At 36.1% G+C, this 24,376-nt stretch overlaps 1 protein-coding gene across 10 annotated transcripts in view; it reads right to left on the reverse strand.

The window, feature by feature from the left end:
* Positions 1-2,242: 2,242 nt before the first annotated feature.
* The window catches only part of SGCE (sarcoglycan epsilon), a 70,100-nt gene continuing 47,966 nt past the window's right edge, over positions 2,243-24,376 (reverse strand). For 3 of the 10 annotated variants that reach the window (XM_030307974.1, XM_030307972.1, XM_030307977.1), the window contains 4 exons: positions 20,686-20,848; positions 17,672-17,883; positions 16,713-16,739; positions 15,789-15,981 (listed from right to left, as the gene is read on the reverse strand). In XM_030307974.1, coding sequence (XP_030163834.1) covers positions 15,789-15,981; positions 16,713-16,739; positions 17,672-17,883; positions 20,686-20,848 — 595 coding nt within the window. Of the gene's footprint in view, positions 2,530-3,870; positions 4,518-5,398; positions 5,443-15,788; positions 15,982-16,712; positions 16,740-17,671; positions 17,884-20,685; positions 20,849-24,376 lie in introns of those variants that run through there. The other 7 variants (XM_030307973.1, XM_030307968.1, XM_030307978.1 and 4 more) reach the window with 5 other exon arrangements.

Here is a 24,376-nt window from a genome sequence, read left to right on the forward strand (position 1 = left end):
TCATGTTCACTTTGCCTAAAATTGAACTCATTATTTTCCTCAATGTTAGCTCTATCCATGATGGACAGCACCATCATTTGACAAACAAAACCCCGTCATCAGAATTAGCCCCTTTCCTTCACTTAACACTATTACTAAAGTATCAATGTACCAACTGCTTTTTACCTTCTAAATAGTTCTTGAATCTGTCCATTTCTTACCACCTTTTGCACCACTATCCTGATCACAGTTATTTCTCCAATTGTGTTTACAACAGACCTATCCATACCCACCCAACCCATCTACTCTGTAGTATAGCTGGATTGATTGTATAAAAAGGCAAGATATGACCACATCACAGCCTTCCTTCTTAAAATTCTTCAGAATTTACTTTTCTGCCTTCAAGTCATGCATGGTTTGGTCCTACCTATCTTTTGGATCTCACCTTGCACACTTCCCCAACATCTTCTTCCTATTGTCCCTACTCCAACTGCATTGAACTTTCTTGTAGAATTTTGTATTCACTAGGATCTCTTCTCCCAAAAGAATTCAGTTACTCTCTTTTCTCCATCTCAAATATTCTTTCTTACTCCACTTTATCTTATGAATTTATATTCATCCTTTTGATAGTACAAGCTTCCTTAGGAAACCTCTGACCTTGCTCACAAGGTCAAGTCCCTCTAACTTTTTATACCATCAATTATTTTCCTTCAAAGTATTTATTACAATTACAACTTGACATTTATTTGTATGATGACTTGATTAATCTGTCTTTTCTACTACAATGCAAATTCCATGAGGGCAGGGCCTGTGCTTTGTTTGGCTTACCACCATATTCTCAGAGCATGACTTGATTCATTTTAATACATTGGGCAATAACTAAGCAAATAAATAATGCAATATATAAGCAGCTAGTAAGGATGTTGTACAGAAAATTCCAAAATGCAAATTTGTGAAGCTACTCCATCTGAAAATGGCTTGTTGCAATGTTTTTATTCCTCCATCAATTCAGGACAGTCAGGACATAGGAAGTGAGAGCTCTAATCCTGGATCCTTCATTGATCCCAGAAGTCACACACCCCACCTACTTGCTATTTTTGTATTTGGAGGCTCTGGTCTTGGATGTTGTTTTTAAATTATTTTCTGAATAGTCTCGTAGCCTCACATTTAGCCTAAACATTTTTGCCTAATATTCTTTTTTATCATCAGTGTAGACTTATAGATATGAACATTCCCAAAGAAAGATCATAATTTATTAGGTGACTATACCTTGGAAAAAGGAAAATTTACAGACTTTTAGGGGACATTTGGAATCCAGATCTGAGTTTTCTGGAATTCCTGAGGGTACTGATAACCACTGCAGTTATTTTGGTGGGGGCACGGGCTTACTGTGGCCAACTGAAAAAGGTGGTCTAATTTAAGGTCACCATTAAGATCCCAAATTTACCATATACTCATTTGCCCACTACAAGGGTGTTTAGTTGGGATAGAAATCCTCAGCATGTGGCAGAATCCCCATCTTTTTTGACCCATAAAGTAAGGACTATTAAGTTAGTAGTGACCACTGGGAAATTATTTTAACTCTTTCTTCCCATCAAAATATTAAGTCAGAGACAAGACCATTTTTTCAGAAGGAACTGCAGAGATTAAGCAATTATCAACAATTTGTGGAATGCTGGCCAATTTTTATCCCATGCAATTCCTTAATATGATCAGTGCAAAAACCAATGCTAACTCCAACTGCATTTCCCAATCCTCACAGCGGCCTCCGCTCAGAGAAGAGGAGGAGAAGGTTTTGTAGCTGGTCTAGTCTGCAACAAAAGTGGCCCCATGAGGTGGTCTGATAACCACATTGATCCAATAGTGTCCAACACATGAAGCAGACCACCATGGTATGAGGAAAGCCTTGAAAGTAGTGTTATCACAGTGGGGGCTCAGGGTTTTGGAGCTAATTCATGTCACCAAGAGCAAGTAACTATCTCTTTTGAGTAACAGCTCCCAGCTTGCTTCCAAAACCAAATATATAATTATGGAAACAGGTAATTATGCAGCCTGGACCATCCTTCATAAACGAGGTATCATCAGATCCATAATCCATAAAACCAGGTCTACCTTAACGCACTTCAAGAAGTAGTATCTAAAAGAACAGATTAAATCTTGCCACAAGGATACAAACATTGAACCTCTTCCAAGCAACAGAGGATGCCAACTATACAGGAGGCAATCGAGTATTTTCTGAAATAAATTTCACCAGACATTAAGCTTCATTAATAATATTTATTTTAAAGGTAACTTTTTATTGTAACAAATATAAAGTCATCAATGTTTTACAAATTGTCAAAAATGCTTTAAGTACAAAAAAAATACATTAGTAAAATGAAAGTTATATTGTGTTATTTGGTACATACTTAATACTGTCGACATGCACACCATATGCCAGAAAAGCTCATGCATTATTGGGAAAGAGAAGAAATAAGATAGAACTGCTATATTGTCTGATTACAAATTCATTGCTTCAGTTAGTTTTCTTTCTTCAGGGATACCATTTACCTGCAAAGTGTAAGAATGAGCATAGGCACGAGTTAGTCAGGGCATGGACACTTTTAGATTTCGAGCAAAACATATTATGAGCAGGAGTAATTTTCTATCTTCTTAACATAATCTAAAATAATTATGTTGCATTATATCTCTGCCATAGGTTCTTCTTTTCTTTTTTTTTAAAAAAAAGGAAAAATTCTAAATTAATCCTTTCTTTCTTGGGCCCAAACTATAATGGTTTGTACTTCTCAAAAGGTATGGTCTGAAAATTCCTCCCACAATAAACAAAAAGAATGAGGTTGACTGCGGGATGTATGACTGTACCTTTTAATCGTGACTTTTTAGAAAATATTGTGTGGGTTGGAAGGGCAAAGAAAATGAGAAAACCTAAAGGGGCATCAAACCTAATGGCTTGGGCCTCCTCCAAAAGGCAATGCTATTGTCAGCTTGTAACTGCTCTATTATCCCAGCTAGTGCTTAAGTCCAGGATTACAACACCAGCAGCTAGTTCATTTCTGAAACTTTTGGTGATCATTTAAAAAAAAAAAAAAAAAAACAACAAGAAGCACACACACAACTAAATAAAACAAACTTCAAAATATACTCTTCCCTAACAAATTCCATGTAAGAAGCTACAGATAAAATTACCCAGTATCCAAGAGACAAACAAACCCTGTGCTTAAATTATATTCGTAAAGAAAACTATGACCTCACTTCATGCTTTGAGATACTTGGAAATGGCAGATTATTACTACACAATAATAATAATCACAAATGTGGCTGCCTCTTTGTGGTACCAGGATAAGCAGGAAGGAGTGACAGAAAAGCTGTTGAACCCATGAAAATACATAAATAGCACTAAATCCATGGATGTACATACAGAGCAGAATAACTCAGAAATTGAGAAACAAACTATTTTTTCATTCAAATGAACAGAATGGGAATAAGGAATGTAAGCTGCCCATTTAGCTCCTCTCTCTGGGAGGCATAACTCTATTTGATCATGCATTTAGCAGAGGCGGAAACACAACCATCCATCATAATTATAAAAAATGCTAGGGTGGTCTCTCTCCCTTTAGCACTTAGATACTTTGGGGACTCACTGAAAACAGCAATGACAAGAAGAAAACAACCAAGAGGAGATAGTGCACTTTAGTCAATAATGTGCTCCAAATTACAGAAAAAATATAAGAAAACAAGAAGGTAATAGGCTAGAGTATTAACTAAAAAAGAGATCAAAGCTTCCTTGACTCAAGCAAAATACCTGCTCCCCAAAATCTATTTTAGAAAAAAATCTAGAAAATTGGGTTGAACAGCCTAAAATTCCCCTAGGGAAATTCTTTGGCTTTTATCCCATTTGCTCAGACACAAATTGTCCCTGTAGTTGGAAATACTGCCTGTTACTAAAATATAGCATACTAACAAGACTACTTGCTAAAAATCTATACAACTATCAAATATCTCTCTCTAATATCATCTACTTAGGTTTCCTTATTTTCTCTAATGGAGGAATAAGTAAAATTTACCTGGGTTTTTAAAATACACAGGTAAATTATTTACTGTTCTACTAGAAACGGTCTCCCTTCTACTCACTCCCTGCATTAAATAATGAAGAATCAGAGGAAAGACATCTTAGAGGAGTTAGAAGTTTAAGAATTTAATGAGGAAAATGTAGAAACAGTCCCTTAAAAGTTTTTTTCTTAAAAAAAAAAAAGGCCATGCAATTAGTGTTAATAGGGATTCATTTTTTGCTTTGCTCTTTAGGTAACACATATTTATAACTAAGTTTGTTCCTTCATCAATCTCCTGAATGCTTACACAGTAGCACCACCACATCAATATATTGAACATCTTTGTTGAGACATGTTAGCATTTAATTAAAACAAGTGGTCAAAATGGTGGGAGAAAATTCTAATAAACATTATCTCGTAATTAAAATCTGATGAACAACTTTATTATACTTGCCTCAAATCTTTGAAAAGTTGTCAAACGAAAATCTCCTTAAATTCCCGAAAGCAGTAATAGAGAAAATAATTTTTGAAGAAAAACATCCAATAAATTTCTATACGTGCCTAAAGTTTTTAAGAGACTTACTTAATAGCTTCCCTACCATAATAACACTATGCATACTCAGAATTCCACATCCAACTTACATTTTTAAAACTTCTCTTGCTTCTCCAAAAGAGCTACAAAAGGCATGACTGGTTGCCTGGCAATTAGAACTAGGAATCAACCACTAATTAGAAGACAATCATGAATAAGTTATCTACTCAGTGCTGAGATGAATGAAATAATTGGCTGTGGAAATTTTTTAGGGACACTTGAAAGAAATAAACTTAAAGAAAGCAAGTCTTAGGGAAATAGAATAGTCAAGGGAGAATCGTCTGCCATCTTGTTGTCACTGGTCATGTTATAACAGCTTTTTAAAGTGGCATTAAAACCAGGCCAACCATTTCTCATTTATCCCCCTGAAGCCTCAATGATTAGTCACAATGGTTTCCTTTTGTAAGAGTCAGTTTCAAGCTGCTCACTTACTGAGACAAATCCTGGATGCATCCAAGCTAAGAATCTTTCATACCAAGGGGAAGAATAGGGAGCTTCACTGAAGGAAGGGGATTTTATTCAGTCTTCCTTAATTAGACAGGACCTCCATGGATGCTTTTGCTCTAAGATCATTTACCCAGTGTTTATCACTCTGATGCCAATCTATGCAATAATCTCAGCTATTATTCTGAGGTTCAAACTCTGATTAAGGAATGACACAACTGTTTTGCCTTACTTGGTGAAGCTAAAGCTTCATAAATTATATAGTACTATAATTCTCTTTTAATCTGTTAACCTCATACATAAACATCATGACATTATTACTTTTAGTACTTACCTGTAGTCTGCTGTTGGGGAATCTGAGTCTGATGTGGCAAGTTCCTAGAAATGATTGACATTTTTGAGTAAAACTGTGTTTGTCTATACACTTGTAAACAGACAGCAGACATACTAGAATGAAAAACTTTATAGTTAAAAAGGGCCCCAGAAATCATCTAACCCAGCACACCCTCATGAGTTTACGGATGAGGAACCTGAGGTCTGAGGAAAATAAATAATAATATTTGGTAACATTCATAAAGTTCCTACTAAATGCTACATTCTACCTCACAACAACCCTAGGAGGTGGGTATTATTTTCTCCAACTTAGAGACGAGGAAACAGGCTTTAGAAGTCCAAGGCTACAGAGCTAAGAAGTGGTGGATAAAGATGTGAACACAGGGATTCCAGGCTTGTGCTTGTAACCTGTACACTTTCAGATCCAGGTCTAGAACATACATACCCACTCACACAGAACAACATACATATCCATCTTCATTCACTGTGCCAAATCTGTGCTCTCGTATCTCTGTCCCAGGGAATGACACTGGCCATCCACCCAACTGCACTAGTTAAGATGTAGAAGTCATCATCAACCCTTCCTTCTCCTTCAGTCCCCACATCCCAATCTTGGGAACCCTTGATGATTCTCCTCAATCTCCTTTGAATCCGTCCTCTTCTTCCCCACCTGTGTTGCTAACCTGGTTGAAGCCATCACCATTTCTCACTTGATCTTTACAACTGAGCTGAACTGTCTCCTTAGTCTTATTCTTGCTCCCTCATAATCCGCTGTGCACATTCTAAGACACAAATCTGGTTACGTCATTCAAACAACACACATTTCATGATTTCCTTACACCTACATGCAAATTAAGTTTCAAGTTCCTTAGTGTGGCCCAAAAGACCATCAGTATATCTTGTCCCTACATGGAGCAGCCCCTGACTGCTTGACATAGAACCGCCATCACACCATGGCCATTCCCATCTCTTGTACCCAACAAACTCCCATTTGTCCTTGCAAACTCAACTTAAAATTTGTTACAATGGAAACGAATTACTCTTATAATTTAAAAATATCCCACAAGGAATGCTAATTAAAATTTTTTAACTTATTGTTTTTTTATCAAAAATTTTTTTTCAACGTTTTTATTTATTTCTGGGACAGAGAGAGACAGAGCATGAACGGGGGAGGGGCAGAGAGAGAGGGAGACACAGAATCGGAAACAGGCTCCAGGCTCCGAGCCATCAGCCCAGAGCCCGACGCGGGGCTGGAACTCACGGACCGCGAGATCGTGACCTGGCTGAAGTCGGACGCTTAACCGACTGCGCCACCCAGGCGCCCCAACTTATTGTTTTTTTAATTAAAAAATATCTCAAGTACCACTTCTTCTATGCCTCCTTACTCTCTAAGCATTCCCTTCCCATTACCACTGAGCATGGATTTACACACATGCTGCATTGTCATTGTGTTTCTCATCACATAATGTTTATTTGCCCCAAAGTGCCTTAACAGTAAGAATCCCTTATTTTGTTTAGCATCCTCAGCAGTAAGCATGAGATAAATAATTTTTTAATGGGTATGGGCAAAAGTGAAGACACCCAGAAAGATTCACATCATACACGTGTTCATTAACGTTCATACATAGTTTCAAACATTGATATTCAAATTTGTTTGCAAAAATGTGCAATTTAGATTCTGTGTGGAAGAGATTCTAGGAGTCGGCCCCTTGCTAGGAGTAGGGCTTGATCCATGCCAGGGGTTTTCAGAGTTTTTTTGTTTCTCTTCAGCAATAGAATTCCTTTTAATTGAAATCCTAAGCAGAACTCTTGACGTACAAAAGAGATAAATGTGAGGTTGCCTGGGTTGAAACAAGGGAGCCAGGAATCCCGCCTGCTTTGTTTCCTTTGCCCCACATGCTGGCCCCTAAGGCATTTCTAAGAAACCTCCAAGAAACAGAGTTTGAAAACCATTGATCTGAATCATTTCAGCCAGGCAAATATTATGTTCCAAATACAACAATCTAAAGTGGAAAGCTGTATATGCTAGTTAAATACTGTTTAAACTCTTAAATTAATCTATAGAAATGTTACTGACTTCAAGTAATTTCTTTTTTAATTTTCAGTTCCATTTTAAATATATTGTTAACAAAATCAATTCTAATTCAATTCGAGGAAGCTACTTAATAATTCACCCCAATAATTATATTCTTTTTTTTTTTTTTTTTTTTTTTTTTTTTTTTTTTTTTTTTTTTTTTTGCTATTACCTATCAGCCCTACTTATCCTTGTGTGGTCTCCGGGAATATTTTGTTTGTTTGTTTATTCTTTCAGTATTTCACATGATATATTTATAGTGGTCTTCATCTCTAAAGTATCAAAAGATTAATCTATAAATCACAGAAAAAATAAGTTATAGATTTAAAGATGGAAAACAAACATCTGCAATTTCATGGGCATTTGGGAGGGGGATAAAAATTTTGTTTTAACTTCTCAGGAACAACTAATTTGGGCTTACCTATTCTACAATAGAAGCTATTACACCATACCTTACACACACACACCACACACACACACACACACACACACTTCTTCATTTCTCACCACCTCTAGCTCTACCAAGCTTATTAATGGATTAAATCAATACATTTTGACAAAACAAAAATACTGCAGAGGACAAGAAAAGCCTTTCAAAATCCCTAAATCAAGGATACCCCCAATTCAAAATCAGTATTTGGCTGAAGCAGTTGGAACCCCCTTGCTCCTACTGGCCAGCAGGAGTCATCCTACTGGCCTGGCTCCAATTTACCCTTCTGTGGAATACAGTTTGAAAACCACTGATCAAAGTCAATCTCCACCCTGTTGTTTCTTCTCTAGCCTCTAATTCTTTTCCTCTTCGCCTATACTGCTAAACTTTCTAAGTACTAATGGGCTTGGCTAGATTTGAGGAGAAACGGTTGAGAAAGTGCCACACAGAAGGTAGATCTATGAGAAAACGGTTGTGCTACTTTGGTTTAGAGATTTAACATTACCTGTGGCGCACGCCCCATTTGGTTAAGTGTGAACAACGGACATGCACTACTTGCAACTTCAACTGAAACACAGATGAGTTACATAAAAGTGCTTATATGTGCAAAAAGGTGCTCAACAAGAATCAGTGAAGATACAACCTGCCCAGAATCTCCAGGGTTGTGCACACCTGGCTCTGCTTTTGTGGGTGCCCAAACCTGTGATTGCATGTGAGCCTGTGAGTGTCAGGGTGTTAACATATCCAAGGTGGGCATACTTGAAGTGTGAATTACATTGAAGAGTTGAAAGGAGGTCCCTCCTAAGAGCATTGCTTCAGGTATACAGGAGAAATGCTGGAGTAACTCAGCTAAGTCAAGCAGACCAGGCATCGAGAAAACGGAAGCATTCCATCTTTGGTGAAAGCAGACTGCTAAAGGCAATTATACAGGAAAGTGTGGTTGACTTCAAATAGAAGCCCAATCATCCTTCAAAGAAGGACCTCTGTAAAGTCATAAAACTATTTAGAATAATTACGTTATTAATGGACCAACTGAAAGATTATTATGTGTAAACTGCATTACGTAGAAAAAAGATTTAAGAAAACTGTATTTCTCTAAATTATTAGCATTAATTATTTTCTAATGTTGCTACCATTAATTACATGCATTTAAATAGAAAATTATGTAAATTAGCCATTGCACAAACTTTATTCTTTAAGGAAGCAAAGGTAATAACTTGCAAATTAATAAATAAGTGATTGAGGGGAGTACACAATTATTTATTATTTGTACAACCATTTTAAGGTAATCTGACATTCTTGGATATCCTGTAGAGTAATTATATGAGTAAGGTTGATGATTATCAACCCATTATATTCCTACTTGCTTGAAGACTCAAAAGCAAAGAAAGGTTAAGTGATTTTCATTAAGCCACAGAATCTGTGCCAGAATTGAAAATAAATGACATTAGTTTGGCTATGTAGAATACAAAATACTTCTCTTTTGAATTAGTATGGAGCTATTTAGCAGTAAGTAACATATTTAATAATAGTAATATATTTTTGGAATTTCCCAATTATTTCAGCAAAATTGATGTTGCTCAACCCTTGAATTTTCTATAATTTTTTTCTAACAAAAATGCTGATTTGGACCCCTCACCTGCTTTTACTAAGGAACCAGGCCATTTGCATAGATTAAGGAAGAAAGGAAGGACACAGAGAAACGTCAGTATAATTTTTAATTTCAAAACCTAATTTTAAATAAATCAATGTAGAATATATATGGAACATAAATGAGAAAGGAGAAATTCACTTATTTCTTTTAGTTAGTTTCCCTTGCTTGTACAAAGCCAAAAGCAAGCCTACCAAGCCCACCATAGCTTTAAACTGAAGCAGTACAAACCTACAGAACCAAAATTCATCACAGATATTGCATCCATTGCTGAATTAAAACAAAAAAAAGTCAATGGCTCTGAAATATCCCTGGCTGCTTGACACTTCTTGTCAACAGGAAACCATTATCTTGGTACCCTAATACATCCTCTTCAACTGATACTAACTTTCATTGAAACCTAATTTTTTATTCATGAAATTTTACCATAGCTACTTCTCATTATTACCAAAGGGAAGACAAACAGAAAAATACTTTAGATAAAAATTAAAATGCTTAGTTACTATATCTCTCATTAGAAGACTGAATTCTAGATTTCTATTCATTAATCTATAGAAGATTAAGCACTACCTACCTCCTGTTTTGAGGGAGACCCGATTACTCTGGATTAGGCATTGTGTTTAGTATAATGAATAAGGAAAATTTCGTATAGACAATTAAAACCTTTCTAGAAAATGTCTGGATACTTTTCCCTATTATTCATTACATAAAATCTTCTATGAGGATGCCTCCCACTCAGGAAAAGTCCATTGATATTGTGTTGGGATGAGAAAAGGATTAATAAGGAGGCAGATCTACCCCCTAGAAAAACATGTACTACATTATAAATTTTAGAATAAATCCTTTTTTAGAAAACTGAATGGGGCGCCTGGGTGGCTCAGTCGGTTAAGTGTCCGACTTCGGCTCAGGTCATGATCTCACAGGCCGTGAGTTCGAGCCCCGCATCGGGCTCTGTGCTGACAGCTCAGAGCCTGGAGCCTGTTTCAGATTCTGTGTCTCCCTCTCTCTCTGCCCCTCCCCTATTCATGCTCTGTCTCTCTCTGCCTCAAAAATAAATAAACGTTAAAAAAAATTAAAAAAAAAAAAAAAAAAAAGAAAACTGAATGTCTGAAATTCCCCAGCAAATGCCTCCTATAAAATTGCAAAATGACAATTTCCCAGTGGTTTTTAGTTTTTCAAGGTTCAGCATTTCTCTGTCCCAGTCAGTACTAATCAGTACTCATTTCTCACTTCTCTACACCATTTCCTCAGGCAGCAGAAGGAGGTGTGAAAAGGATAGCAGCTGATAAACAGAAACCCACAAACAGTCCCAACACGATATCAGGCATCTGAACTGCCCCCTTTCACATTTTTCTTTTGTACATCACCTCTTAGTGGGGAATCAGGAGAAACTGCTCCCCTTTTAAAACTCTAGGAGAAGGACTATGAATAATAGCCCCTTCCCCACCTCCACCCCCAAACACCACCCCAAGCTGGTGTTCCCAATTTCTAAAGCCTAGCCCTTTTAAGTATTTTAATTGGGAATTGTCAATGCTTTTTCCTCCTCCACCTAACTTACAGCTCCACCAGATTCCAAATCCACAGAAGTAGGGCCCTGGGATCTGCATTGCAAAAGCTCCACAGGTTAATATGATCTGCAATGTGGCTGGGAAACAACCAGGCTGGACTATCTCTCAACATCCCTTCTAAGACCTAAAATTCTATGACTTGGAATTTGATTTTCCTCATTTAAATCATTACAAAGGTTTGTTTTTGAGGTACATCAATCTGTAATATATTTTTATTCTTAATACTTATTATACTTAATATATTAAGTCTTTGGTCAAAAACATAGCCCTTAATCACAACGATTCTTTGGGCAAAGCAACATTTACTTTTAAGAATTACTTTATAGGGGCATCTAGGTGGCTCAGTCACAAGAGTGTCTGACTCTTGATTTCAAATCAGGTCATGATCACAGGGCCATGGGATCAAGCCCTGCATCAGGTTCCACACTGACCATGGAGCTTGCTTAAGATTCTCTCTCCCTCTGCCTTTCTACCCTGCTCTCTCTCTCTAATAAAAAAAAATTTAAAATTAAAATTAAAAATAAAGAACTACTTTATAATGCAATCTCCAGCAATGAATGGTAATAAGTAAGTAAGGGGACAGCCTGCAGAGAGAAAAGTTTTTCTTACTATTAATGGTAACATGTATTCACTCCACTGCAAAGATAAATACAGATGCAGAAAGCCTGACTGTATTAGGGGATGAGGAACATTCTTCAGAATATGTGGCTAGTGTTCTTAAAGACCATCAAGGTCATGGGAAAAGAGGAAGGTCTAAAAAACTGCTCTGATCAGAGGAGACTAAAGAGACATGCCAATTATTGTGTCCTTAACAGAATCCTGGAACAGAAGGACATTAAAGGAAAAACTAGTGAAATCTCAAATTATTAAAAAAAAAATCTGAAGTCTGCTTAATAGTCAATGTTGGTTTCTTAGTTGTGACAAATATACAATGGGAGAAACTGGGTGAGGGGTCTCTGGAAACTATATTGTCTTTGCACCTTTTCTGAACCTCGAAAATCATTCCAAAATAAAACATTAATTAATAAATATATTAGCAAAGACAAAACTAAATTGCCCTGGCATTTCCATACCATGTGATCATTTTAACAGCTTGTTTATATTGTCTCTGTAACCTGAAATGTAGAAGGAACGCTGTGCAAAATGAAATCGTCCTTCCTGAGCATGTACTCCATCTTCTGGTCCCTGTCCAGGTCTCCTTTCCACTACCTGTTCAATCACTTTGCCTGTTATCTGGATCAGAGATCCCTCTGAGGTCAATGACTACATTATCTTTGCCTTAAAATCAAGATCGGTAAATAATCTAATTTCAGTTTTGACCTAATTCAGTGTTGTCTCTTATCCATGTTCCAATTTCATCAATTGCAAATGATTAAACATTTTTTTACTAATGAACGGTGTCAGTCTAGAGTCCTGGAAAGCACTGTACCAAGAAGAAAATATTACTGTGTTACTGACATGTTACTGGGACAGCCCCTCATCATACAACTGTTAGGAGTTCTCTTTACCTCACACTGTTATAAGGTTCTCTAGATCCTGGACTGACTTGTTCAAGAGACCCAAGCAAATTTCCATGCAGCTCTGAAGAAAAATTTGGAATGTTCTCAAGTCTTGCTCAGAAGCCAACATAAACTTTCAGCCATTTCCTTATGCCTGAATATTTCCGGTGTCAAGCCTGACGAATCAACATGAAATCCTGTCTCTAGCCAAATTATTTATGAATGATAAAATCAGTAAAGTTAGTATGAATACGTGAAGATGAAACACATGCCCTTTTAGGAGGGGTTAATTAATAAATACCAGGGAGCATTATCCAAGCTTTGGACTTGGTTATCAAGTACTGTAATACCTCATCTAATGTAATATCTCATTTTAATGTTGAGAATTCAGTTCAATCCAAATGACCAAACTATTTATGTATATATGTACTTGGTGCTGAAATAAAACTTGAAAAACATGCTTTTTAAGGTAAGGAGTAAAAGCTGAATTTGCGTAAAGGACAGCTGTGACGAACCTGATACAATGAATTCCCTATTATCTGGCATGGTTGGAAAATGAGGTTAATCACATATTCTGGCTTATAGGCAGTTACCATAGAGACAGTGCACATATTATCCATTTCCAAGAATAAAAGAAAGATAATATACACTCAACACTGAAACTACACCAAATGTAATTTAATTTTCCTCTGATGAGTCAGACGTACTTGATGATCTCGCAGTGCCTCAGAATAATCATTGTGAACATCATCAATTATCTATGTACCCTATTTATATAGAAGTGCTAGTTAATGGAGTTTTTCCATTAGCAGAAATCTGAATAATGTGAAAGTTTTCTGGACTTAAAAATACGTATATGGCCAAATTGTCGCAAGTTCAAGAAAATAACCTATTGCATTTGCAAATAGATCGGATCAACATAATGATAGTCGATGGGGTTATGGAAGGACTGGGAAGATGTATTTGGTTGTAAACTAGACAGAAAATTTTATTGTTTTTGTATATTAGTAGCAACATTGCAAAATCCTAACCACAGAAAATCAAAATAATTTTTAAGGAGCTATTCTTAGTGTCAATATATATGGTCAGAAAGTGTCTCTAACAAATGACACAGCCTTTTTCTTTCCCTTAAACTTCACTAGCAATAGTTTTGCTGACTTGCAAACATATTTAAGTTCCCCTACTCATTATAACAAATATTTCTCTTTTAAAATGTGATAGCACTCTTATTTTTATCACTAGGAACATGTGGTCTTTGAAGAGTTATATCTGACCTTTTTTCATGGATTCATAAAGCATATCAATATACTCAAGGCCTCTGAAAAATCTTATAGTTTTAAAACAAACAAACAAACAAACAAACAAAATGACTGTTTCTCAAGTATATTTGACCATTTCATTTTTTTGAGATTATATATCAACATTTGAAGAATATATACCCAGATTTCACTGGCACTCTTAGGTAAAGAAAATACAAAATGGTAGCCTTAAAGACTTTTAAAAATTCTTTCCATTTGGAAATGAATGATAAGTCTGTTCATAATCTTCATCTAAAAAAAGCAAGAAAGATTGCTTAAATTGTGAGCTATTATAATACTCTTGAAATTATACTCATTTTTCCCATCAGTATCTAATCCTGGTAAAGTGGGTTTTAGGATGACCCATGAACCAACCATCAGAGAATGTAGAAATCTATCCCTTCCATTCAGTACAACTAAATTTTGTGAGACTTTAATATTCACATCCCTGACAGAATATTAATATTTCCAAAACTCAAAAATTTTAAATGTATGCAAGTTTCTCCATTGTCTATCAGACTTGAATCAATTACTGTACACACACACATGCACACATAAACACATACCTTAGCCTATTCACCACTAAGTAGATAATGTTAGAGCAGTTCAGGAAAATACAATACTTTTAGATTTCTGAAGTATTTTGGACAAATTCATCAAATCTAACTATCTAAATTACTCTTATTAATTACCGTTTAATTTTCAAATTATCACATACATTTTACATGATTACAAAAAAAGCACTTGCAATGGGAAACTGTACCCAGTATGGTTCCCAGAGAAATCTTTAATCAGTATTACCTGTTGATCATACACTAAGGTTTATGTGGGGAGAGGGAGGTAGATTTTTCTCTATATCCATCATATTATATTCACAAAAGTAAAGTGAAAAAGAGGAGGATCTCAAAAGCAAACTTGTGACTTCCTTGGGAAACTGAATTTACAGGGGAACCCCATGTTGTTAAAAATAAATTACAATTTTACCTACAATCCCCTTATATCAAAATTGATCTTCTAGGCATATAAGGTGGGTTCTCAAAGAGCAACTGGGAAATCTCCTTAATTAACCCCTTGTCCCCAAAGGTACCCTTTACAAAGGTTTCTTCCAGGCTTTCTAATCATAGTCCTTCCAGTACTACAAAGGTTGGCACTAATAAATTATGCTTATAGTCAAAATTGGAACTACTCATTTTTATATACAAGCATATCATAAGAAACAACGTAAAAACCTTTTATACCCTGAGGCAAAACAAAATTAGATTAAATAGATCTCTGGTAATAACATTAAAAAAACGGGTTAACGGGGTGACTGTGTGGCTCAGTTAAGCATCCGACTCTTGATTTCGGCTCAGGTCACTATCTCACGTTTGTGAGTTTGAGCCCCACGTTGGCACTGACAGCATGGAACTTGCTTGAGATTCTCTCTTTCCCTCTCTCTTGCCCCTCCCCTGCTTGCACTCTCTCTCTCCAAAAATAAATAAATAAACTTAAAAAAATAGGTTAACAGAACCCAATAATTCTAATAACAGCTCTAAAAAATAATTTGTTGTGTTTTAGGAAATGCTTCTCTTTTCACAATTAACTCATCTTTGAGCAAACATGATTGGTCTGTTAGCAGTGTCAGTTTCTTAACTATTAAGGTGGATGTCATCTTCTTTCAATTAGTGAAGAAGAAAAGTGCATTTCCTGAAAGTAATTCTTTATATTTGGGTCAGCACAGTGGGGTCAGGATCTATACCATCAATGTCCTATTGGTATTTTCTCTTAGAGTTACAAACAAACAAACAAATGCAAAGTGAAAAGTTCTGGTCTTTATAGAAATTAACTAGATATATTCATGCATACTAATAATTATACTACCAAGCGGATACTTACTGCTGTGTTTGCATCAGAGGCATATTGGTGCTCTCATAACTGTCCGTGTGCAGAGGGGGTATGATTTCCCCAGTCACAGGGTGGAACACAGGGAGTGTTGACAGGGGCCATGCTATCTCTCTATTCTTGGACATGTCACGAAGTTCTTTGGTAGATTTCTGAATAGCACTATGATGGACCAGCTGGATGCTAGATCAAAAAGAAATAAAACAACATCTGTTTAAAATCACATATTAGCCCAATGGGTCTTCAAATTTGAAAAACGTTATAAATTTATTTCTTCTTTTTAAAACAAGGCATTATTGCACTTTTGGGCATTCTACAAGTTATCTCTGAAAGAGGTACATTCACATACTTTTAACACAGCAACGCAGAAAGTTGCAAATCAATTTTTAAATAAATGTGTCTTTCATTAAACTAAGCTATAAAGCATTTTGTTAATATCACAGCCCTAAGTCACAAGCTAGTGCTCTATTTAATTTCTACGATTAAGATTAGACTACCATAGCTTTTATATTGTTGCTTCTGATGGGGCATTTATAAATACTCACAGAAGTTTCATTTTATGGTAGGTTATTACTGTAGATTCAGGAAAACGTGTATGAAGGGCCTTTTCATCTGTTATCTGGTTTATAGAAATGCAGGTTGGGAAATCACATAATATAAATGGCAAGTTAATATTCTGAATCTGAAATTTTAGGTTTAATTTTTACTTATGCCGTCTTAGTTTTCAAACCCTTTTTATTTTTTAGTTTCTACCCCTCCTAAATATCTCTATTTAGAAAGCAGCTTTCACATTCATGAAATAAACCGTGAACGATGACAAATGAAAAAATAAAAGCATGACACACATGTATGGAGCATGATGAGCAACTGAGAAGTGAAAGAAATGATAAAATAACAGGAAAGAAGACACTTACTCTGGTGTTTGCATGTTTCTCTTTTCCCTAGAAACAAAACAAAATTTATGAATTAAATAATAGCATTGATATTTGGAACATTAAGACTATATGTTCATGGGATCTTGCATGATGTGGAAATGCTGACATTGTTACTATTAAATGCAACCAGGAAGCATTTGCCACCAGGTTGATGACATTACTTAGATGAGTACACATACAGAGATGGAATACTGATGAGAAACACACAGAAAAATGAAAAAAAAATGGAGATTAAGAATCAAGCTCTTGGAAATAAATTCTATGACATAATGAAATCAGGCTACATGTAAAAAATGGAAGAATTTGTTACTTGCTGCTTCATTAATTTTTTATCCTTTGCTTTGTTACCCTGACGTCTGGATAATCTCAGGAGATTCTTTTAATTGACATAGATGTCCTGAAAGTGCTAACTGTTCATGAAGTGAACACTCATTATTCAAACTATACTCTTATTTTCATTAATTTACTCCTAGGTTTATATGTATAGATACATATTTTCTTAAACATTTAGATTGTGCCACCCGTTTGACAGCAGAACAATTTCAAGAAGAATTCTGACCATCACTTCCGATCAAACTCCGACTATTTATTTAAAGTGCAATCACCATATCAGTAGATCCCACAGTCTCTGCACAAAATGGCTTATATAACCAAAAGAAGTAGCCTCAATTATTCTTGGGACTGTTTGCCAGCATGAATTTACATCTAGCCTTAATAATTGTTGAATAAAGTAATTATATCCCCTAATTTGATTTACTAGACTCAAACTATTTTAATTCATTTTAAAGGAATAAAGTACTGTAGTTTGACTTGAACACAATCTCAATTAATTTATAAAGTGTTTTATGAACCAAATGAAACTTGGCTTTTAATGGAATCTTATGTGTTGTTAACCTAGTAGGCTCTATAATTTTTTATTAGTGCTTTAAAGTACTCACACTCCTTCCCGTCGGCAGCACATGATATAAGCAAGTATTAGAAAAAGGACCAGTGCTACTGCCGAGGGCACAGCCAGTGTAATTAGGAAATCCGTGTAATAGTCTCTGCTTTTCAAAGAATCAGAAGGGGGTTTGTACTCTCCACCATCAGGTAAAATCCCCTCTCCTCGAATCACCTCCTGATAGGTGGACACTTGCTTTGTTTTATCAACCTGATATAAAAGAAGACAATTACACATCAAATTAATAGCTACAAACATGACAAGAGTTGAAGATCTAGACATATCAAAACATTCTTTGACACATTTCTCAAAAGCAATTTCTTCCAACTCCTTTATCATCTTGAACTTGCAAGTTGTTTATGGCAGCTAGGAAGAAGTAATGAGCAAAAATAATTAAGGATTGGGGGGCCTTGGTGGCTCAGTCGGTTAAGCCTTTGACTTTAGCTCAGGTCATGAGGTCACAGTTAGCGAACTCAACCCCCATGTCGGGCTCCGAGCTGACAGCTCAGAGCCTGGAGCCTGCCTTGGATTCTGTGTCTCCCGCTCTCTCTGCCCCTCCCCCACTCACGCGGTCTCTCTCAAAAATCATCATTTAAAAAAAGGAACAAAGGGTTTATGTTGGCCTAGTTTTTATGTCCTTTCCACAACATATAGACATATGTACGGGAATCCATAAGTAATAAAGCTATGTGTGTATGCAGATGTTCTTTCCTAGTTTCCCTCCCCCAAAACAAAGTATGTTCCCACTACTGTGTACATTTCTTGTCTCCTAGTGACAAACCTCTAGTGCAGATGCCAACAAACCATGAACTAGCTGATAACAGGGGTGTGTGTGTGGTTTCTAAGGTTAATGAAAGAGAAAAGACAAAATGAGAGACAATTTCTAAGTGACTACAATCTTGATCTTTCTTTCTGCCATCTAGCAGACAGAAGTAACTTTTAGGAAAGATAGCCGAAGGCACATGTCACTCATTTAATGCTACAGTTTTACTACATTCTATCCCAGAATCAAAAAATGCACATTTGCACTATATTAATTTACCTCCACATTAACTGAACCGCTTTCACGGAGTTGCATTTAATTGTTACAGGACTCTAAAAACAGTCATGTGAACTTGGTCATTACATTTGCTCCCCTCGCCCTTCCCCCTCCCCCCAAAATGCTGGGGAGAATGATTTGTGGCTTTTCTCAGCATCGTCTCAAAACAAAACACTTGAACGACTTTGGGAAGAACATAGTGCTAGAAAAACTTTTTTTTTTTTTTGCCAAAGAATTGATAGTCTGCCTCCTTTAAGAAGGAGTGAACTGGGGCGCCTGGGTGGCGCAGTCGGTTAAGCGTCCGACTTCAGCCAGGTCACGATCTCGCGGTCCGTGAGTTCGAGCCCCGCGTCGGGCTCTGGGCTGATGGCTCGGAGCCTGGAGCCTGTTTCCGATTCTGTGTCTCCCTCTCTCTCTGCCCCTCCCCCGTTCATGCTCTGTCTCTCTCTGTCAAAAAAAAAAAAAAAAAAAAAAAAAAAAACGTTGAAAAAAAAAAAAAATAAAAAAAGAAGGAGTGAACTAAGTAACTGATGAATTTCCTCCTTCAATCTCCAATGTAGGAAGCTTATTGTCAAACTTGACCTTAAGCTTATTTTTTTTAATAAAGTTCAGGTCCTGATCTTCCATTTCTTTGATATCTTATTTATTATATTTATTGTTGCATTATTTCATTTAAGCCTCCCGAAATCTTCTGGGATGAGATGTGACATATAAATAAATGCATGTAGAATAAAAAATGAAAATCCCAATATTGCCATATATAAAGTCTTACCACAGAAACTAAAATCTTCAAAGCCTAAGTCATCTTTAAACCTTTAGAAATTAGATAATATTCCTAAGCAGAAACCATTTACAGCAGGACCACAAGTAAAATGGCACTGCTGGGGCCTGCCATCCACGGACTCTGATTACAGGTACCCCCTCAAGTTATGATTGCGGCCTCTTCGTCTCTGGTACCCTTGCTCTGCAAATTCAACATTTACTTATAATACACATAAACCACAGCATCTTCATAATTTTACTTGACTTAAAAAGATAAAGAAAGAAACTTATTTTCCTCAGACACAGCCACATACAAAGAGGAGTCTAGGGCCAAGGGCCACAGGTGCTAACTGCTACAATGTGAATACTATGTTCTCCCTTACTGGATCCGGGCAAGTTGCCTGCAGTCGGTTCTCTAAGACATGAAGTGACAGTTGTGTTTATGTGTCAATAACTTTGTTCAAATGTCAACTTTAAACTTAGATCGACTTCACTCACCACCAATCATCAAGAGTTGACAGAAGTTAAATCTAAAGGTCACTAAAGAAGTAAAACAACTTACCTATCTTCCAGAAAGCAAGATAAAAAAATACAAGTTTTATATAAAATATTATACATATCAAGTGTAGAGGAAACCTTACCTACATTTTCTTTAGTCTTTTAGAATGCTAATTAAAAGGTAATTTAAAAAGAGATATTTAATATTTGTGGGGCTGTGGGTAAGATTCTAATTTTGCACACTTGGAATTATTTCTTATTCCTTGAACTCTCCCTACAATTTGAATTTCTAGGACACTGACTCATAGCACAATATTGGGTTTTTTTCAGATTTATTATTGTGCTATAGTCTCTCATTCCAAAGTGGGTAGTGGCAGCATATTTGAGGCTTTCTTCATATGTCACACAGACTCCATATTTATTCTGACTTAGCAGCCACCTGGATGTCCAGGGGGATCATTGGGACCACCTGCCAAGCTAATGTAGCCCCAACTAATCAACGGCAGACTGAGGACAAAAGTGGAGATACTCTTCCCTAAATGGATACACTGTCCACGAGCTTGCCAAATCCTTAAAGTGGAGGGAAGTCAATTGTGTTAACAAAGTAAACCTAGGATTTGTTCCCAAAAGCCATTCAGGTTTCAGTCAAATGTTATCTCCAGGCACATCACTTATAATTACATTTGCAAAAACGAAATAAAATAAAAACTCACCAATGAAATTTTGCACCAGTCAATGTAAAATTGGGTACGAAACTTTTTATCACATGTTATCACAGGCTCCATTTCTTGACTGCATCTCAATTGATTCTGTGGATTTTCAACTTCTCGTAAACAAGAAGAAAATGGTACATCGGCACCAACCATGACATAAACGCTGCAAAAATGTGAAACTCTCAGGTTATCCTTTGAGAAAATTGGAAACACTGAAAAACAATCTACGCTGAAAGCAGGATTTATCCTTTTGAATTGAGGGATTATCTAGAATCATCCCTAAGGTAGGGGCCTGGGCTTTAAAAACAGTGATTCATGTAGGGGCTGCCTTCCATTCTTTCCTTTATTCAACCAATATTTACTGAGTGCCTTGGTGTTCCAGCTACTCTCTTGATTCTGTGTTAATTTCTAAAAAAAAATTTTTTTTTCATCCTATTTATTTTAATTCCAAGTAAGCATGTGTCTGTCACCTTATGATTACTGTTTGATAGATTATTTACATTTAAAAATTATTCTTAAATTATTTACAAATAACACTATTGCTAAAATAATAAATAATTGTTAGTAATAAATCTCACTCGACTTCATTTTAATAAGACTCTGACATTACATCTCTGGAGGTGTGGACATGTAGCTATTCTACCCAAGAGTTCTGTCAGCTTTCCTACTGCATAGACCCCTACTGTTAAGTTTCTTATTATACTCTTTTATCCAAGAAGTCAATCTAAGAGAAAGCTATGATTTGATAAGCACAAATTCAGCAAGCAAACTTTGTTTTCTTGGTGCACATCTTAGCAATTAGGGGGAAAAACTCTACTTAATTGGTCAACAAGAGTTTCACACACACACACACACACACACACACACACACACACAAAGACACACACAAAGAGAGACACAGAGAGAGAGAGAGGATAGTGTTAAGAGTATTTAAATAATCTTGAAGCTGCTTGAGAAAAGGGCATCTCATAGGTCTTTCAAAAGAAGAGAGAAAACCAGGAAATTACTCTAAATAAATACTTCCTTTTCTAATGATAATGCTGTAGCTATTTATAAAATGAAATAAACCCATCAAAATTCCAGCTCTTTGCAGAAATTGACAAGCTAACCCTAAAATTTATACTGGAAATTCAAGGAGCCTAAATAAATATAAAAAAATTCTTAAAAGAAAATAACAAAGTTGGAAGACTCACAATTACCAATTTTAAAATTTACTACAAACCAACAGTAATTAAAACAATCAGCAATAGTAATCTAGCATAAGGACAGACATGTAGATCAATGGAATAAAATTCAGAGTTCCAGAATAAACTCTTACATTTAGTAAACTGATTTTTGTCACAAGTGCCAAGATAATTCAATGGAGGAAAGAATAGTCTTCATAGCAAATGGTACTGGTACAACAGGGTATCCACATACAAAAGAATAAAGTTGGACCCTTTCCTCATACGATATAAAAAATAAACTCAAAACAGATCAGAGACTTAAATGTTAGAGCTAAAACTATTAAACTCTGAGGAGAAAAAGTCATACATTTTTATGACCTTGGATTAGGCAGTGGTTTCTTAGATATGACACCAAAAGTAATAACAGAAAAAAATCAGATAATTTGGACTTTATCAAAATTAAAAATTGCGTGCTTCAAAGGTCACCATCAAGAAAATGAAAAGGCAACCCATGAAATGAGAGAACGTATTTGTAAATCATATATCTAATAAGGGAATTGTATCTACAATATATAAAGGACTCTTACAACTCAATAACAAAAAGACATATAATCCAATTTAAAAATGGCAAGGGATCTGGGATGCCTGAATGGCTCAGCTGGTTAAACATCGGACTCTTGGGGCGCCTGGGTGGCTCAGTCAGTTGAGCATCAGACTTTGGCTCAGGTCATGATCTCATGGTTCGTGAGTTCGAGCCCCGCATCGGGCTCTGTGCTGACAGCTTGGAGCCTGAAGTCTGCTTTGGATTCTGTGTCTCCCTCTCTCTCTGCCCCATCCCCACTCATGCTCTGTCTTAAAGATAAATAAAACATTTTAAAAAATTAAAAAAAAAAATCAGACTCTTGATTTCGGCTTAGGTCATGATCTCACAATCGTGGGATCAAGTCCCATGTTAGGCTCCATGCTGACAGTGCAGAGCCTGCTAGGGATTCTCTCTCTTCTCTCTCTCCCTGCCCTTCTCCCCCACTCATGCTCTCTCTCTCTCTCTCTCAAAATAAGTAAACATTTTTTAAAATAAAAACAAAAATGGCAAGGGATCTGAATAGACATTTTTCCAAAGAAGTATACAAATGTCCAATCAGTGCACGAAAAGATGCCCAACATCATTAGTCCTCAGCAAAATAGAAATCAAAAGCACAATAAGATAATGCTTCACATCCATTAGGATGGCTCTAATAAAAACACAGATAATAAGTGCTGGTAAGGATGTGGAGAAATTGGAACTCTCCCACTCTGCTGGTGGTAATGTAAAATAGTGCAACCACTCTGAAAAATAGTCTTGAAGTTCCTCAAAAGGTTGAATACAGAGTTACCATATGATCCAGAAATTCCACTCCTAAGTATATACCCTAAGAGAAACGAAAATAGATCTCTTGTAACAAACATTTGCACACGAATGTTCATAGCAACATTATTCACAGTAGTGAAGAGGAACAATCCAAATGCTCATTGATGAATGTATAAAAGGTGGAATATTCATACAATAGAATATTACGCAACCATAAAAAGAAACAAAGTACTGTTACAGGCTACAATATGGATGAATCCTGAAAACAATATGGTGGATAAGTGAAAGAAGCTAGTCACGAAAGACTACATATTACATGATCCCATTCATATGAAATGTCCACAATAGGAAAAGTTCTAAAGATATCAAGTAAATAGCGGTTGCCCAGGGCTGGGGCTGGTGGTGGTAGTAAGTGGTTGCCAATGGGTCTGGAAGGAAGGTGTTAGGATGATGAAAATGTTCTAAAATTGATTGTGGTAATGATTATACAACTTTGTGAATAAGCTAAAATCCATTGAGTTATAGGTTTTATTTTTAAATGTTTATGTATTTTGAGAAAGAGAGAGTACAAGTGAGGGAGGACAGAGAGAGAGAGAGAGAGAGAGAGGAAGAGAATGTGAAGCAGGCTCTGTGCTGTCAGAGCAGAGCCTGATGTGGGGCTCAAACTTGCGAACCAGGAAGTCATGACCTGAGCCAAAATCAAGAGATGGATGCTTAACCGACTGAACTGCCCTGAGTTGTATGTTTTAAATAGGTGAGTTGCCCAGTGTGTGAATTACGTCTCAAAAAAGCTGTTATTTTTAGGAATGAAATTAAATGAAAGTGCAGCAGAAAAATTCAAAGCTGCGTCAATGGAAGTACGAACTCACACCCTGAGTAGACAACTGTGCCCCAGAATTTGATTATACAAACTCATTTGGTTGCTCTTTGTGTCAAATTTATATTTGGACTTAAGATTCATTTGAAGGAACATTTTTTAAAAACTATGGTGCCTTTGGGAGACAAATAGTATATAATGGGCTAAAATTAAAGATGAAAATAAAAATCAAAAATTCTGTACAAAAGTAGGTAGAAGAAACCACTGTGGAGTATTGAGATGATCAGTAATTATAAATATATTCTACTTAAAACAAGTTCTTACTTTTAAGCTTATAAAAAGCCAATTTCTATTCCCTTA

This window comes from Lynx canadensis, chromosome A2, assembly GCF_007474595.2.
Source record: "Lynx canadensis isolate LIC74 chromosome A2, mLynCan4.pri.v2, whole genome shotgun sequence".
NCBI classification, from domain to species: Eukaryota; Metazoa; Chordata; class Mammalia; order Carnivora; family Felidae; genus Lynx; species Lynx canadensis.